The 18403-nt window shown below is 39.9% G+C and overlaps 3 protein-coding genes across 3 annotated transcripts in view; all 3 read right to left on the minus strand.

The window, feature by feature from the left end:
• Positions 1 to 561: 561 nt before the first annotated feature.
• The window catches only part of LOC110972513 (bifunctional UDP-N-acetylglucosamine 2-epimerase/N-acetylmannosamine kinase-like), an 84779-nt gene continuing 66937 nt past the window's right edge, over positions 562 to 18403 (minus strand). Inside the window, exon 15 of the mRNA XM_051945273.1 lies at positions 562 to 1757. Within this exon, the coding sequence (XP_051801233.1) occupies positions 1522 to 1757 (236 nt within the window). The 3' untranslated portion in view covers positions 562 to 1521. The remainder of the gene's footprint in view (positions 1758 to 18403) is intronic.
• Positions 1693 to 4755, minus strand: LOC127533262 (bifunctional UDP-N-acetylglucosamine 2-epimerase/N-acetylmannosamine kinase-like). Its single transcript, XM_051945872.1, has 3 exons — positions 4707 to 4755; positions 2637 to 2899; positions 1693 to 2354 (listed from the first exon to the last, which is right to left on the minus strand). Exons 1-3 carry the CDS (start codon positions 4753 to 4755, stop codon positions 2073 to 2075), a joined length of 594 nt encoding a protein of 197 aa, XP_051801832.1. The 3' UTR covers positions 1693 to 2072.
• Positions 3222 to 17973, minus strand: LOC110947109 (bifunctional UDP-N-acetylglucosamine 2-epimerase/N-acetylmannosamine kinase-like). Its single transcript, XM_051945288.1, has 7 exons — positions 17835 to 17973; positions 9835 to 9906; positions 9382 to 9530; positions 8933 to 9179; positions 8036 to 8243; positions 7790 to 7942; positions 3222 to 6537 (listed from the first exon to the last, which is right to left on the minus strand). Exons 2-7 carry the CDS (start codon positions 9886 to 9888, stop codon positions 6473 to 6475), a joined length of 876 nt encoding a protein of 291 aa, XP_051801248.1. The 5' UTR covers positions 9889 to 9906; positions 17835 to 17973; the 3' UTR covers positions 3222 to 6472.

The following is an 18403-nucleotide window of genomic DNA, read 5'->3' on the forward strand; positions in this document are numbered from 1 at the left end:
CAACATCGTCTATACGTAGGTGGACAAAAACAGATCATTGGAAATCTGGACTTCAGTCTAATGGGCCAAAATGTAAGAATTTCAGATCCAAATCCTGTCTTTGTGACATTCAGAGAAGTTAAACCGACAGTATCTGCATGAGTGGTTCACCCCCTGAGGCACTGAGAAACAGTTGTGAGAGTGAAATGGGGCTTTACATTGACACTGTTGGTGATTCATTCAGACTCCAAAGCAACGCGTAACTAGCATGGCTACCACAACACTCCGTAGCAACACACCATACCATCTGAACTGAGCTTCATGGGACCCATAGTTTGCTTTTCAAAAGGTCAGTGTGTTCAAAACACACCTCCAGGCTGTGCAAGAGATGTTTGAACCAGAAACAATAAAAAAATTGAAATACTAACAAATCTTTTAGAATATAGCACTTCAGCCAGTTGCTTCATTCTACTGCCCATTAACACCCAGATGAAGGCAGAAAATGAAGAACTATTATGGACTGATGAGAACATCTATACATTGCTATTGTGGCATAAATAAAGTGCAAGTCTTGTGAATATATAAACTGACAGATTATTTATTTGGACCAACAAATAAATAAATAAATAAATAAATAGATAAATAAATAAATAAATAAATAAATAGAAATGTATCCAAAATGTATCCAAAAACAAACACTCATACAAAGTACATGTGGTATGTAATACTACATACAAACCATATAATATCTTTAGAAGGTTAAAATCTTTAGGTTGGTTGTAATTTAATAAAAAAGGAAAAAGTAATTCAGGAAAAGATTCATCCTCAAGCCCTCATCACACTATAGCAGTCATAAGGCTAAAGCAGCTGCTGCTTTAACGGTTCATTAATATAAGCCACTATAGTTTGATTTCATGGATTTTAAATGATCTAATCACTAACAAACCATGGAAATTTAACATGACTGGGCAGCCATCCTTGTCTCAAAACAGATAAAAGTGTAAATTAAAGATTTTTAGACAGACCACTACAGTAACATGTTTCAGCAATACTTTGGTCACATCTGAAACAAGCTTTCTATGACAAACTTTTCTTTCTACACATATAGCATTATAGATAGAGCTGTTATAAGTGCTGTCCTGTATGAGTAGTTTTGACTTGAAGATGGATTTGTAGAGTACTCAAAAGCCGATGCCTTGTTCGAAAATAGCTCCAGGACTTCATCAAACTTTGATTACACTGTAGGCACGGTACAAAATCAGGTGTGGGATTTTTGACCTGGTAATGGACCCACTTCAAACTTGTATTCAAGTTACAATGTGAAAAAAAACAACAGTATTTGTATATTTGTGGACAATGCAAGCAAAACTGCATTCACTTCCGGTCATCAACAAGCAGACAAAATAATTTAAAACATATAATAAACTCGTGCTTACAACTGATAGTTTCAACGCTTAGCCTTGCACCTCTGTCTTGAAGTTGTCTTATAGATATGTTCATATTTCTAGTTCTGTAGTCCTTACTAAATTAGAGATATGTCCTTCAGTATATCCTTCTGGTTGCATAGTCTAACACCATGCTAGCAGCTCCAAGTAAGGCAGGCTCTTCCAAGTCTGATGTGACAACCTTGATGCTTTGGGCAGAGAGGAGAGCTCTCTCTGAGATGATGCGCTGCACCGGGGCCTGGTAGTACGAGGCCAAGACTCCAGACAGAATCACCAGTGAAGGGTTGACTATGTGGAGGATGTTGATGATGCCTACCCCTAATGCTGTGGAGGCTGCAACAGAGAAGAAGACACGGAGAAGTTAGATTTGTATCTTGTATATTTTTTCGACAACATATTTTTAATCACATGGCATTTTAGAAAGCAAAGAGAGTGGATACAAATATGCAAATGCATCTAAAAATGTTGTACAACCCAACAGAACAGCCACTGACTGTCCCCATCCTAAATGTATACTGACAGTCAATAGAAACTTTGAGGTAGAAATGTACGCAGAATTCTACTTGTAGGGGGGTTGTAATTATTCATTGTGGATTTACTGATGATCTAGTGCCCTGGTAGTTCAGATAATGATGAGTTGTCATTTTGTCATGATTCATTGCACATGGGTTGGTCACTTTGCAAAAGTGAACCAAATACACACCAAGCAATACTCAGTGAGTATCTGCACAATTTGAGAATGGGTTTTGAAGGCCTATATAAAGGCCCAAAAAAGGCCACCATTGTTAGTCCAGTGAACAGCATCATGCCGCGTCTACAGTTGAGGCACACAGCATCCCGCATGGCATCTGTACACATTTTTAATATGAGATGCATCCTAGCTTCAAAAGTCTTTGGATTGGGCTGAGTGTATTTCTTCACGACCTTGCCCTGAACAGAGAGACGGGGAGTGAAAAAGGGGTGAAACCAGCACTGACTGGATTATAGAAAAACAAGATATTATCTGCAAGGTTATTAGTGTCTAAAAATAGTATTTAGACTTATCTTTACAATTTAGGTTTTTAAAACAAGTATATTTTTTATCATGAAATGTCAAAGTGAAACAAATATCTTCCTGACGAGCTGATACACTTTCTGAATACACAAATGGAGAGACAGTGATGGTAAAGCAATTAAATAGTGTCTGCCCCTGCAAGACTCTACACAGCATACCCTCATGCAGACAATAGCCACTCTGAGGTTGGTTCCTCCGAGGTCAATGGCCAGAGCACTTTGAGTTTCCAGGATGTGATCAATGTCCTGGGAAATGGGGTCTTTCACAGGAGGGAAACAGAAGGTCTTCTGGAGGGGTTCGTCCAGGTCAATGGTTCGCAAAAACTTGAGAATGCGAGGGACTGTGTTGCCATCACCATAAGGTTGTTGCTGGAGGTACGGACCCGTACCCGTAGCCTGTGGACTACGGCTACGGCACTTGCCATTTGCCAATCAGATACGCGAGATCTGGTCACGTGACTCCCGGTAGACGCTAGCGGTACGGACCCGTAGCATCGGTACTACAGATACGGACCCTAACACTAACCCTAACCTTAACCTTCGCTTACCTTTCAACAGTTTGCAGTGGTTAGCAGCTTCTTGACTCGCGAGACTCGCGTACGGGTCCGTATCTGTGTGGCAAATGGAAAGTGACGTATACGTAGCCCACAGGCTACGGGTACGGGTCCGTATCTGTAGACACTACCTCACCATAAATCTTAGAGGTGGAAAAAAAATATATATACATTTGCACTCACATTAATGTTTTGCTAACTTCCACAGCCTTTATGGATCACAATGCTCATCAACAGTTTATGTAAGATGCAAGTAATAAAGTGAATACATGTTGGACTTAAATTCCATCCATTTATCCATTATCTATACACTGCTTAATCCTCATTAGGGTTGCAGTGGGGCTGGAGCATATCCCAGCTGACTTGGGGCGGAGGCAGGGCTACATATACAGACAAAAAAAGCACACTCACATTCACACCTGTGGGCATTTTAGAAGAATCAATTAACCTCAGCATATTTTGGGACTGTGGGAGGAAGCCAGAGTATCCAGAGAAAATCCATACATGCACAGGGAGAACATGCAAACTCCATGCAGAAAGATCCCAGGAAAGCCGGGACGCGAACCAGGGATCTTCTCGCTGCAAAGTGAAAGTGCGAACTAACATGCTACTGTGCAGCTTGTACATAAATTCATGTATTTAAAAAAATAAAATAAAATCTCGAGCGACAAAACATCATTGTTATAGACTTGTGAGACTGTGCTGCAATAGAATTCACTCTTCAGTGATTAATGTCGAGGGAGATAATACTTCTTTGATGGAATTACATGCTTTGCAAAAGACAGACATTTTGTTTGAAGACACAAATTCTGTAGTAAATGCATTTTTCCCCACACTCCTCGAAGGGGTAAAAACCTGCCATAAGTCAATACTTTTGAAAAGTAATGTAGCTGGGTTCTTTTTAAGATGACTGAATATCTTTGTTTTGCACTTCAATTCTTATGATGAACATTATAGAGAACAAGATATTCCACATTTACTGCCATTCAACCAATTACAGCCAATGAAATCCCATGGTGCATGTAACATTCAGTCATGTTACCATCATTGTTAAATGTGAGCTTAACTTTACTTTTCACAGACAGCATTATGAAAAAGTATACTGTTACATTTGCCTTTAAAATTATAACTAAAAAGTAAAAAAAAAAAAGGAAGACGAAGACCCTGTGAGATACGCAGAAAGTTAACTCATCATACCAGGGGTATCTTTTTCACCAAATTTTTACAGAATGTCTGGAAGACCAAAAGTAACAATCGATTAGATTTTGGAGGTGATCCGGATCACCGTCTGGATCCAGGAGTTTTTTGAAGGACTCTGTACAATTGAGAGAGATGGTTCAAGGCGAACCAAATACCTCACATAACGAATTTCAGATCATTCCAATCCAACCCCTTTCAGTGGTAAGCATAAATAAACAAAGAAATTAAATATTGGCTCCCCAAACAGGATTTACAACCAGCCAGAGACATATTCAATACTGTACTCCCCAATAACGGAAGGCTCCATGTCACACCACACGAAAATGCGCCACACCCAGCACTTTTAAGGCGTGCCATGAAAGCAGTTTGGCTTGGTCTCTGGAGGAGTCAACAGGCTGCAGCATCAGCAGGTGAGCGTGTGTGTGTGTGTGTGTGTGTGTGTGTGTGTGTGTGTGTGTGTGTGCCGAGTGTGCACCCTCGGACGGCGACCGCAGCCAGCACAAAAGTCCGGTGCTGGCGAACATGGGCGTAACGGACGCGGGGTACGCGTGGAACATGTCCCCCGCACTTTCCACATCTGTCCCCTCTGTCCCCCGCACTTTTTTCAGCCGTTACAACAGCTAAACCCGTTATTAGCATCCAGTAACGTGTTTTCCCGAGCCATCTTTGAATGCACCATGAGCGCATGCTAACGCAGGTGTTCCACAGGAGCAGAGCCCTAGAGATAGTAAGGCTCTGCACAGGAGACGTGCTGCTGTGCTGAGCAGTGCTGAACGGGCGTCTGGAGTAATGTTTAGCAAACCAGCCAGAGCCAGCAAGAAGCAAAAAACTTTACACAGTTTTTTCCAAACCGTGTAAGTTGTGTGACCTTGTTGGATGCAAACAATGTTAGACTTGTTAGCTAAATGATGACAAGGTAAAATGTGGCAATATATCAATATGTTAAGCTAATGAACAATAATTTAAATGTTGTTGCCTCTGTTACATTACTTGCTAATTAGTTTATTCTTGGAATAAACCCAGTCCTCTTTCATTTCTGGGCAGAAGATGTGCTCACAATTGCTCTCCATGTATTTAAGTCTTTTGGTCCCAAAAGAGGAGAGTCAGGGAGGAGAAAAAAAGAATAGGCTATCTATGGTATAAATTTACAACTATTTTTTACTCCCTCTCTTTCAAATTCTATCTCAGAATTTTGATTTTCAGATTTTTTAAAGATTATTTCCATAACAAAGAGCAGAGTCAGGCAGGAGATGGACCAGAGGCGGCGGCCAGCAGTAATGTTGACCATGCAGGGTCTGCAGAGGTGAAAAAAAAAATATAAGTGGCTAAGAAAAAAATATGTATCTATGGGTTAAAGTGCTTTTGAGGTTAAATTCTACTGCAATTTTTAATCTTCCTAATGCTATTTCAGAATTTTTCTGACCACATTTTTTTATGTTTATTGCCATAACAGAAAGAGCAGAGTCAGGGAGGAGATGGACCAGAGGCCAGCAGCAGGGACAAGGATGTAGGGTCTTTACAGGTAAGGAGAGATTATAACTTCCTGAAAATAAGATATCTATTGCAGGGAGAAACCAGGCAGTACTGATCATTTCATGTTCAGTGTTTGGCACCTTTGGCTACTCGTCCAGTAGATGTTTAAGGGACATTGTTGTCAACTCAACTAGAGTTTGGCCACTAAAACTTTAGATTTTATAGTTTAAAGTTTTATACTTTATAGTTTAAAGAACTAGCCTAGTTGGTCCCCTGGTATTGTACTGTGGCTGTTAGGGATTATGTGGTTCTTTAGCCACTAAGGATGGTGCAATTAAATGTAAGAGAATGATAAATCGCTCTGAAAAATTTGTCCCCCTCACTTCTGAGATGGTGGTTACGCCCATGCTGGCGAATAGTTCATTAAAATAATGATGCATGATTTGCACAGAGAACGGCACCGCACTCTCTGGTCCCGGCACTCACCGGCACAGAGCAAGAGAGAGAGAGACATTCGTCGCCGGGGAATGACGGGGCGTTCAGCAGCGCTCCGTCACATTATCCCCTTCCTCCCCGAGGTTGGCGATGTGCGGCAACCTGGAAAGGTAATCTGCCACAACGTTGTTTCTGCCTGCTCGATGTCGGATCCGGAACATGAATGGCTGGAGACTCTGTACAATTGAGAGAGATGGCCGGCGGCCATCTCTCTCAATTGTACAGAGTCCTTCAAAAAATCCTGGATCCAGTGATCCGGATCACCTCCAAAATCTAATCGATTGTTACTTTTGGTCTTCCGGACTTCTTTCGCATGACACGTACCATTTCCTTGCTTCCTGTTTATGGGAGAAGTTAAAGTTAAACCAACAGAAACATTTATTTCTTCGACTAATCGCAAAACTGCATTTGAATATTCCTGGTATAATTCAAATGATTCTAGTTCTACTTTAACACTCACATACATAGGAAAACAAAGACTAATAACTAGAAAAGCACTCAGACCTCCGCCAGGCCATCTCTCAATTGTACAGATGACCAGTCGGAGGGTGTTTGTCTGTTTGTCTGTTAACAGCATGACTCAAAAAGTTATGGACGGATTTTCACCAAATTTTCACAGAATGTCCCGAAGACCAAAAGCAACAATCGATTAGATTTTGGAGGTGATCCGGATCACCGTCTGGATCCAGGAGTTTTTTGAAGGACTCTGTACAATTGAAAGAGATGGTTCAAGGCGAACCAAATACCTCACATAATGAATTTCAGATCATTCCAATCCAACCCCTTTCAGTGGTAAGCATAAATAAACAAAGAAATTAAATATTGGCTCCCCAAACAGGATTTACAACCAGCCAGAGACATATTCAATACTGTACTCCCCAATAATGGAAGGCTCCATGTCACACCACACGAAAATGCGCCACATCCAGCACTTTTAAGGCGTGCCATGAAAGCAGTTTGGCTTGGTCTCTGGAGGAGTCAACAGGCTGCAGCATCAGCAGGTGAGCGTGTGTGTGTGTGTGTGTGTGGGGCGCATCGGCGCCCAGTGTGCACCCTCGGACGGCGACCGCAGCCAGCACAAAAGTCCGGTGGTGGCAAATAATTCATTAAAATAACGATGCATGATTTGCACAGAGAATGGCACCGCGCTCTCTGGCCCCGGCACTCACCGGCACGGAGCAAGAGAGAAAGAGACATGCATCGCTGGGGAATGACGGGGCATTCAGCGGCGCTCCGTCACATCCCCTTCCTCCCCGAGGTTGGCGATGTGCGGCAACCTGGAAAGATAATCTGCCACAACATTGTTTCTGCCTGGTATTTGGTTCGCCTTGAACCATCTCTCTCAATTGTACAGAGTCCTTCAAAAAAATCCTGGATCCAGACGGTGATCCGGATCACCTCCAAAATCTAATCGATTGTTACTTTTGGTCTTCCGGACATTCTGTAAAAAGTTGGTGAAAATCCGTCCATAACTTTTTGAGTTATGCTGTTAACAGACAGACAAACAAACTCCGATGATTACATAACCTCCGCTGGCGGAGGTAATAAAAATAGAAGTAGGAACTAAAAGGAGCAATAAGTGTAAGTAACCGGCATCAATGTTAGGAAAGAGGATGAGGGTCTTCTTGTTGAAGGAGAGCAGTGCGTCCAGCATCAACCCATATATCTTAATTGAGTGCTGGATGTCTGTAGTGACTGGGTGCTGCAACGCCACAATATAATCATGGTCCTGCACCTTGTCACCTTCAACATGAAAGAAAAACCCCACACATCACATACAAACATAGACTAACATCTCACACTATGTTTCTTGCCGAGGATTACATCCCTGCATACCCAACCAGCTCTTGATGATATCCATGTTGTCCTCTCTGTGATGAGTCGACAGCAGCTTATCATATGAAGGGCATCCTGCCAGGAGGATACGAGAGTGGTCCTCACACATGGCGATGAGGTGCTGCTCTGCCATGCGTGTGCAGCAGGCATGGTAATGAGCCAGTTTACTGATGGCGTGGCGGATTGAGTCATCAATTGTACCACTAACCTGGGAAAGGAGCAACGAATAAAATAAGAAAAGAGGTTTGTCAAGTGGTTTGTCGTTTTGCTAGCCTAGCCACGCTAGACCCATGTTTTGAAGGCACAAGGGTCTAGGCACGCTCGACAGGGAGGGAGGCGGGCTAAAAGGTTGTCTATCAAATCACTCTGCAGCAATTGGGTAGGTATACAACAAATCAGCGCAACGAATAGGCTCCTAGAGCGCCGGAAATCAGAGGATGAGGTAGTTTGGTGAAGCCTTATTTATACAGTCAATGGGTGAAGCTCAAGTATATTACAGACATGTTAACAGAAAGATTATTCAGAGTCGGTGCTAATGGAGCTCAACGACTGTTGTCGTTTTTGTTGTCGACCCTGGCAGAGAATTAAATTCGTTGCCATGGGTTGTCCAGCGCGGCTAGGCTATCATTTTGCAACAATTACTAAAAAGTTCTTACATGCCAGTAGGGCTTATAATGAAGTGCATTGCATTAAAACCTTTATGTAAAAAAATATGGATAAGGTATGAATTGTATTTGCTTCCATGACTGTATGCCATGCTGCTTTAAAAGGTGGAGGCATAAAAGCACACATTGTAAAAAGAATATGCATACACAAGTTTAGTGAGACATAAAATAAAACATCACAGCAAACACATTTTCTCATAGCAGAAGTTGCTGAACAGATTAATCTTCTGACCTCTCCTCCCTCCAGGTGAAGTATTCGAATATTCATCAGCGCTGCAGCAGTTGCCAGAGCCAGTGCGTCAAAACGGTCACCGTGCACAACCAGGATGTCAGGGCGCAGTCTCTGTAGGACATCAGGGAGTTTCACTAGCGCCAGCCCAACACTCTCCACCATGGCTGCCTCATCCTCTCCTCTCACAATAGTGTGGAGCTTAGAGCCAATGTCAAAGTCATCCTGCTCAATCATTCGAAAAGTGTTGCTGCAAGGCAGGGAAATGGGAAAAAAATACAAAATAATAAAGTTTAGAAATCTCAGTATGTTTATACAGTGTCAAAATCAATGCAGATCGAAACCCGACATCTGTGGGAAATTACGGACCATTTCTGTTAGCAGGTGCACTATAATTTATAGTGTAGTACTGTTTTAGCACAGCTTTTGAAAAGAAAGTCTTCTGGTCTTACCCGTAGTCATCAATGAGATGTGAACCAAGCACTACAACTTCCAGTTCAAAATCCTCAGGGTTGGATTTAATCCCAGACATGATGGGGGCCAGCTTGGAGTAATCTGCTCTGTTGCATGTCGCCGCACACACCCGCAACCTCTTCTTAGACTTCAACAAATCAGTGTGTAATCACCACATGTAAAACAGACAAAGAGACCATTAGTTCAAGTGAATTTAGTATGTACAATCAGAAAACATGCCTCACTCTCCACTAGATGCCCGTTATGTTTATCTTTTATAACTAGAAATAACTATAAAAATACAGTCTGAAGGAAAATTAGCAACTTCACACAACCCTGTACTTAAAATACAGAAAAGGCTCCAAAAGTACGTTTTATTCTCAATAACTAGAAGCTGATAACGTTTTCAATAATGTCATTTTTTTCCAGCAGACAAAGACACAAAGCCACACCTGATTCTGTTCTTCCATCTTGTCCCTCTCCATTTTTTCTCTGCTCCGTAGCATTCTCAGAGAGTACACCTCCTAGAAAACAAAGGTATATGAGCAGGTGGGATCCAGTTTAAAGTCTGTAAAGCACAATATTATCCATTATTTTCATGATACAAATACACCCACATATCATACTCACTTGCGCCTTCCAAATATTGAGAGGCTGAAGCATGAAAACACAACAAAACTACACTAAAAATGCTTTGTATTTTACATTAAAACACACAGACTGATGCATCTTCTCCAGAGGTGGAATACATGCGGTAGGACAGTGCTTTGCATTACAAGGAAAAGTTCACATAACAGTTGGAAACTGGTCCAGGACATTCTGAAATCGTGGTATTTAGCCTTGAATAAAACTATGTAAAATGTGCCAGTCAGGGTTAGCCAAAATATTTTTTTTTAAATCTAAAATAAGCCAAGCACGCATGAAACTGCAGCAAAGATGAAAAAGCATCGGTAAGCATTGGCAGAAATGACGTGTCTCTGTCAGGTTTGAAAGATCTAATAAACCACCGTATCACAAGGAACAAGCAAAGCAAGCAAAATTTTTCCACAGCAAAGGGATCAATACACAAACAGGTTGTGAGTGACCTGTAGACTGATTCACAGAAACTGTGAGCATTTCAGTGTTCATAGGCCTGACTATCCTCTTTCAGGGATTTGGCTGTTTTCATGTGGACATTTGTCACCAAGGTCTGAGTGTGGGCATGAGGTGAAAGTGTGTTTACATATTCAGGACAACCTGAACCAACTGTTATGTCATTGCAGAGAGCCAATAAACGATCATACCAAAACCAACAGTGGCACCGTGTCAAAAACTTTACGGTACGTTTACTGAATTTTATGCTGCAAAGAGGCAAGACTCTGTCAACAAGAAATCCATTCCTGATAGACTTAACTACAGATATGCATTACATTTAAGCAGATATTATATCTCTCCATTATCCCCTGATGAATTAATGGGATAGAGTCTCCACTTAAATCATACAGGAACAGTGTAGCAGTAATCAAGACGAAATCACCAAGTGGTCTAACAAACACAGACATTTCTTTCTTTCTTTGTGGTTACCAGTTTACGCTACGTGGCATCTGGACATCGACACGATTAAAAAATATATAAGGTAAGTGACTGCGTAAATGGTCACTATTTTTAAAGTGAGTCACCTACTTCAACACAGGTGCAGCCAGTTACAGTTTGACGTCAAACTAAAAAAAGCAATTGTAATAAAAACACCTGCATCAGGAATATCCCGTTACTGGTGAATCAAGATTCCTGCCTGTAACTTCACCATGAAGATTAAGAAACAGGGTGTGCTCAAAAACTGAACGGCCATGCAGAAAATAAACTAATGAAGGCTATGACTCCTATGAAGGAAGAAGGCTTTATTGAAGAGAAGACAAAGTCACTGAAAAAAAAAGCTCATCTTAAATCCCAACTACAGCTCAACATGTCATACAGAAACCTCTAAAAGTCAACTGGCATATGTTTCTATAATCAGACTAAACACTGTGTTTATTTCTCATCACTACTTCTCTTACTGTATGATGTCGCAACTTGTTACGTTCCTGGATCCACAGCTCATCCAACCAAGTACAAATACAACAGATGCCGAATTTCTCAATGATGATCATTTCTTTTACTCAATAGGAACTCTTCTTTTTCCAAGGACTTGCTGTCATCTGCTGCCTTAACTTCACTATGACAGTTGCACTTAGCCAGATAAAAATTCTGAAGCAGTCATGCCTCAAACAGGACTCCTACATGCATGTTGTAAATATAGGCAGTTTCTACACAGCTGGAGAAATCAAGAAAAGAGAAAGGTGGAAGTGGCAGTTGTGGTATTTGCATTTGTATGACTGTGTGTGTTTTGTTTTCCCCAGATAGTTTCCTTTAGCATGGCATCTTACTGTAAAAAAACAAAAAACTAACAGTGTATCTTCTAACAAGCATTATTGCTACCTCCGTATATTGTTTCTTGTCATAGAAAGTCTTGTGACGCTCGCACCAGAAAAGACACCTGCCCAATGACAGGCACACCCACTGTTAATAATAAGCACAACCTCTATGAGGCCTGTCATCTATTTCTGTAGATCATTCCTGTTTCCTGTGAATGACAGCCAGGATTAAAACAGACAAGCAGTATTCAGATGTTACCACTTCCTGTTCTATTACATTGTATTTCACTTGGGTGTGGCCTCATTCAGCTGGTCCCAACGGCAGCAGGTAGATTTAATATAATCCATTCATGGGTTGAAAATAATACCTGAAATTTTGTAACGAATTAAATATTTACGTCAACTAACATACAGTTATGTGTATGTTCAAGCAAATGAGGTAAATCACTGAGACCTGAAATTCCAGAGCGGATTGAAAGCTGGGCATTTACAAACTCCTGTGGTTAGATTTAGCCACTAGTTGAGCTGTATTTCACCCCTCTGCACTCCTGAGAACAAGAAAGAATGAGTCATTGACATTACAATGAACAAATAAAGACAAAAACAACAGGCCAGAAACGGTAGCAAAAATGTTCAAAGTTTTCTGTTGTGTTATCTGTTGCTTATCACAGTCTATGATGCTTGCATTATCTTCTGACCCAGCTTTACATTGCCTGGAAAATCCAGACTGACTTTATTTATGTATTAATATAAATACAAATAAAGGCAGTCTGGCATTGTGATGATCGGAGACGATTTCAAAAAGGAGGGGCTAACGAATGGAGCTTGAACGAGAAAGAACCAATCAGCGTAACACAGCTGTGACGCACAAACAAATCAACCTTGAAGTCCATGTAGTCCAAACAACAATGGCATGCAGCCGAGAAAGCGTTGCAGTGAATGATTACTGTCGTTTTTGTCACAAAAATCTGCGAATACATGGGGTACTCTCAAGTACAACACTTATTTTTGAAAAGGCTACGCAACAAAAGACTCCTTCCGAACGATTAGCGGTGTTTGGAATAACTTTGTTAATGTTTGCGTTTGGTTACGGGAGGTGCGCAGGTGTTTTATGGATAATCCAGGCGCTGAAGATGACGCTGCATTAACTCCCGCCTCCCGTGCTATGATTGGTCGTACCAAACTTTCCCGGGAGGGAAAAGCGATTCAATTCGCCCAATGCCAAACTGATTCTCCTGTATCTCCTAACATGGAGATAGGAGATTACATGGAGATTCAGTTTGGATTTTCCAAGCTAAGCTTTACATTCTGTCTAAAAAAAAATCCATAGAACAATTTAGACCTAATGAGCTCATAGCGGTATATCACAACCTACATTATATGAAAAACAATAGTTTTTAAAAAAGAAACAATAATAATCCTGTGTAAAATTCATTAAGGTTTTTTTTCAGATTCTATCTAATCAGAGTTACTCAGTGAGTCTTACAGTTCTTCTCTTGCAGTCAATTACAATATTACATTTGTTTAGCATTTAACTGCTGACACAGATTTGCTTTAATGGCCTCCTGCAACATCTTCTATACGTAGGTGGACAAAAGCAGAACATAATACGGAAATGCAGAGCTCGGATTGTCAGTTCCATGTCTCTCCTCAACGGGAAGCAGTGTGGGACCTTCGTCAAAATCCTTGGTCGTCCGTACAGCAAATATTACAACCAACTCCCGCCAAATCCAAATTTTTGGTCGTCCGTACAAATTTCTGGTCGTCCGTAATTCGCGGCGTTTTTTTTAGTTGAAGCAAAAAATGAAATTGATTAGAAAGTCACTTTTTTTAAAAAATCTTTAATTATATCTTGTGCAACTTTAATACGACACTCCAGTAAGACTTAGATCATCATCCTGAGATCGTTATGATCACTTTTAATATGGCAACTCTACAGAAATAATTGAAAATTTAAATGTAGCATCAAGTCCTCCAGTAGCACTGAGATCATCATCCTGAGATCATTTTTAACATAACAACTATGTACATTATTACTAGTATCATCTATCTAACATTGAAATAAACTTATCTCTGATAAGCAAATATGAGATATTATAATATCATCATCATCATACCAAGTCTATATATCTTCATATCCAATACTAATATCTTCATATTATCATTAAATAGTCTCTCTGACCAACAAGAAACTGAAACCTGCGCGAAAGCGATGCGCAATGACACAAGATGGCGGCCTCCTACAGGTTGAGAACCGAGAAGTTATTCGTTGTTTTAAATTGGTAAGAAATCATTTAATACGTCTTTCTTAACGGCGGTCATCCGGGCGGACGAGCAAGAATGTAGATATCGTAATGACGAGTCGTCCGGCCGAGTTTCAGGTCGCTACGGACGAGCGGACGAGCGCGAAGGTCCCACACTGCAAGTAGCTGTTACGTAAAGTATGAATTCAAATATATCAGCTCAAACAGACAGCCCAAGTGTTAATCACATTCCCTCATCGAATTACAAAGAAAAGCCTCTGCCTTTCAGGCCTTCAAAGTCAGATGACGGTTTTCAAGTTTGGAGGGAAATTCTCCCTGCTGGGCCTCAGTCAGTCACATTACACAATTTTAAGTACATCCCTACAGCAATAAATTCCCTTTGAAGAAATACTGAAAGCCCTTAGACCACGCAAATGTGACTTCCCTTAGAGTGCTACTGTCCTTTTCTTACTGAATTGCAACCGTTTGAATCAATTGAAACACCAGTAGGGAAATGTAGTACTGTTCAAAACTCATCCATCAATCCCAGACATACAGCCAGAATCACAAAGAACCAACTTAAGCTACAAGAGGAACAAATAGCACATTAAGTTAATTATTAAATAAAAGCTATTCATGGTCCTACTTTTGAAAGCATCCCTCCTAACTTTTCGGGCCTAAAACCTCTGCACAGCTGAACTCAATGCTGGCTTTAGCTAAATTCCTATGGGAAACTGTACAGTCTTATTTTATTATTTATCTCAGAAAAATCATTCCTCAGTGAAGCACTATACATACAATACATAATACAATTATATATTAATAAAAAAAATGACAAGAATATCTTCAGTAATCATATCCTGGTCAAGTGAAGAATTTTATGGCCAAAATGACTGTACTGTAGACATGATGACATGTAACACTGGCTCTCTATTTGATATGAGGGAACAGCTGCGTTAAATACACTTATTGTAAACCTGACTGTGGATAAAGTAAACTGCCCTCAGTTTACTTTGTGAACCAGGATGTTCAGGCTGTGATATCCCAGTTCGCAAAGAACACAAAACGTAACATCAGCTGGTTTCTACACTGAAACACAATCATCTGGTGAAGCAAAAGAGCAAACAAAGCAATGGACCATAAAATATGCATCCATGCTGCTTATTACCTCCTTCACAAGACTACCATAAAACCAAACCAACTACAGTACATTATGTACACGACAGATGCACTAACTAATTTAAATTAGACACTATTTGTATTGTTCTATTTTAGCTTGTTCGTTCTTTTTTTTTTTTTAAATCTTTGACCTAATCTCTTACTCTTTAAATGCATCCTTCTTTCACATCTTTTCTTGGTATTTAAATTGTCCAATTCCTGAAAGGTAAATAACAAAATAAACTTGTTTTGCGAACTTGTTAAATAAGACTTAAAGTACTCAGAGCTTCCTCAGACATTTTGTCTGTGATCTTAAGAACACATGCCATAAATATCAGCATAACATTCAAGCACAATAAAGAATATAGACTTGAACTGTTCAATTTGAGACAAATGGCAGCGACAAATGAAGGCCTATGAAAGATGTTCCTCTTAATGCCATACTGCCATCTAATGCCTTAAAAAAGGAAGCTGATCCATGGTGTTTTGTAGGTGTGCAGGCATATCTCCATATGCAGACAGGATGAACAACTTTGATCTTTCGCCCAAAGCCACAAGCTCAAAGTACATCTGATAACGTTAAACTGGATGAAAAACACTAATGAATAAAACGGTGCTTATGTGGGGATGTTTCTTGGTAGCAGGCCCTGGAAGGCTTGTAAAGGCAACGATGTCAGCAAAGTAAAGGGACATTTTAGAGAATAGTCTGCAAAAAAAACAAACAAAAAAAACCTGCAACTGGGGGGAAGGTTTATTTTACAACATTAACTGGAAGCACACAGCTTCTGCTATACAAGAATGGTTTAAAGACAACATGGTGAATATTTTAGAGTGGCCCAGTCGGAGCCCAGACATCAATTCAATCAAGAATTAGTGGCTGGATTTGAAAATGGCTGTTCACTAACGATCCCCAGCAACCTTTAACAGTTTAGCAAGGAAAAATGGGTTAATATTCCTGTGTCCAGACGTGCAAAGTCAACTGAGACCTATCCACACAGGCTCAAAGCTGGAACAACAGCCAAAGGTGCAAGTACTTTACACAGACTTAAAGGTGGTTGAATATTTGCTGTCTTTCATTTTTGCTTTATATTTTTAATTAATTGATATTACTTTGTAGAGCTCTGCTTTCACTTTGACATGAAAATATACATTAATATTCTTTTTTTGTAAATTTCTGTGAATTTAATGTCAGCACAACACCTCAAAACAACGTCTACAATACCTCGAAGGAACATGGGAGTCACCCAGTGAAAACCTAACGGAGTACCGTTACATAACATTATCTTTACCCAAGTAGGTGGATGACCTGCTTGCTTTTTAATTCCGTGTAAGTTAATATTCCTGTTAACGTGCTTGTCGTCATTCAGTCGCGGCGACAGAAAGTCGTTCAAGTGCAGCTAAAAAAAAAAGTTTAAGCTAGCCAAAGATTCAGTGTCGTCTTTTGAACCAAACCTGAAAGTCAACTTATGTTTACGTTACAAAAGAGTAATTGTACTAAAAACACCTGTATCAGGAATGTCCAGTTACCAGTGAATCAAGATTCCTGCCTGTAACTTCACCATGAAGATAAAGTAACTCTCATAACATTAAAACATGGTCAGCAACTCATAGATGTGAGATATAATTCAGTATTGTCTCTAAAGGCTGCAAAATTAGCTCTTCTTCAATTACATAAAACATTAACATTCTGTTTGCATTACAAGCTTCCCTAATAATATTTTTTGTTTAAGCAACATTAGAAAATGTCATATTTTGATACACTGTTGCTATAATCTAAATACTTACAATACAGTCTCAAACTAGTGAAAATCTGTCTCAATGGGATGTGTGGAATAAAGTCCACATCTTGTTTTAACTCCGTTGGAGCCCATGACACTGTCAGCAGCTCAAAGACTCGCTGTCAGGGAAGGGTTGAGCCAAATGTTATGCTTAGATTTCATAATCACCTGTAAGTCTACTTTAGGATGGGTGTTGAGCAACTACATTTTACTTTTTCATTTAATGTAATTATTTCCCCCAAGGAGGTTCTACTTTGCTGTTTTCCAAAAAAAAGTAACAAAAACTCAATCTTCCGTATGAACACAGCTTCTTTAAGCAAACATAAGCTTAATTACATGTAAGATACTTAATAGAATAAAATAATTCAGCTACATGGTTTGCATTTTTATTGATGTTCATCACATTTTCGTGTTGTCTTTTTACTTTTTTGGGACATCTACTATGAAGAACAACATAGTGTCAACTAACACTAACATAATTGGTCTCCATAGTAAGACGTTAAAATCTTTGTATAATGTAACAAGATAGTATATGAGGTAAGAAGCATGCCTCTTAACTCTTATGCCCATGGTTTGAATTTTCAAACTATCCTTTGACATTTCTCTCTTCCTCAATTTTTTCATGGCATATATGTTGTCCATATATAAAGGCATAATTTCTGCAAAAAATAAATATATATATACACAAAATCCTCTAAAATATCTTAATATTTACCCTGTTTATGTTGGTGTTGGACCACAAGATGTCATAGCAGTGCAACAAACTGAGGTTCCACTACCTGCTCGTGGCACTAGAAGGACCCCCTCCAAACTGAGGCCCACTGACAAATCAAAATACTTTTGGTAAATGTAAGAGGAAACTTCAAAAAGTTCTCAGCCTCACCAGAAAATGTTACAGAAGAAAGACTGTTTTTGCATTTATATGTCCCTTCCTGGAAGGTCACATCTTGAACTTTCAGATACTCCATGTTCCTGCGATGTGCTTTTTTGGTTTCCCTCTCACCTACCAGTGTTCGAAGGGCGCCGCCTGCAAAGATATAATCACAGCACAAACATTTCATTTTTAAAAAAAATTAAATGTAACAATTCCTTCTCTGATAATTCAGCATTAAAGATGTCAGTTAGTCAAGCTTTTATTTTCTTGACCGCTGGAAGGAAGTGCTGTTACTTTATTTTGGCAGCTTGATGACACCGCTCAGCTACGTCAGGAAACCTGGCAACAACGTTGAATACAGCGAAAATGCGCACACACACACAGTAGAGCCTACATGATGTAGACATAGGCAGCTGGCCTTAAATGAACAAATGAATTTAAGGTAAAATCTGCAGAGAAAAAAAACACTGTGTGGCTAGAAAAAAAAAAGAAAAAAAAAGAAAAAGTATGCATACTGCACATTTCATCAGGACAGGTTTGTAGAATTTGTTGGTGGAGGGGAATGCATTATGTAAAAC

This window comes from Acanthochromis polyacanthus, chromosome 3 (genome assembly GCF_021347895.1).
Source record: "Acanthochromis polyacanthus isolate Apoly-LR-REF ecotype Palm Island chromosome 3, KAUST_Apoly_ChrSc, whole genome shotgun sequence".
Taxonomy (NCBI): domain Eukaryota; kingdom Metazoa; phylum Chordata; class Actinopteri; family Pomacentridae; genus Acanthochromis; species Acanthochromis polyacanthus.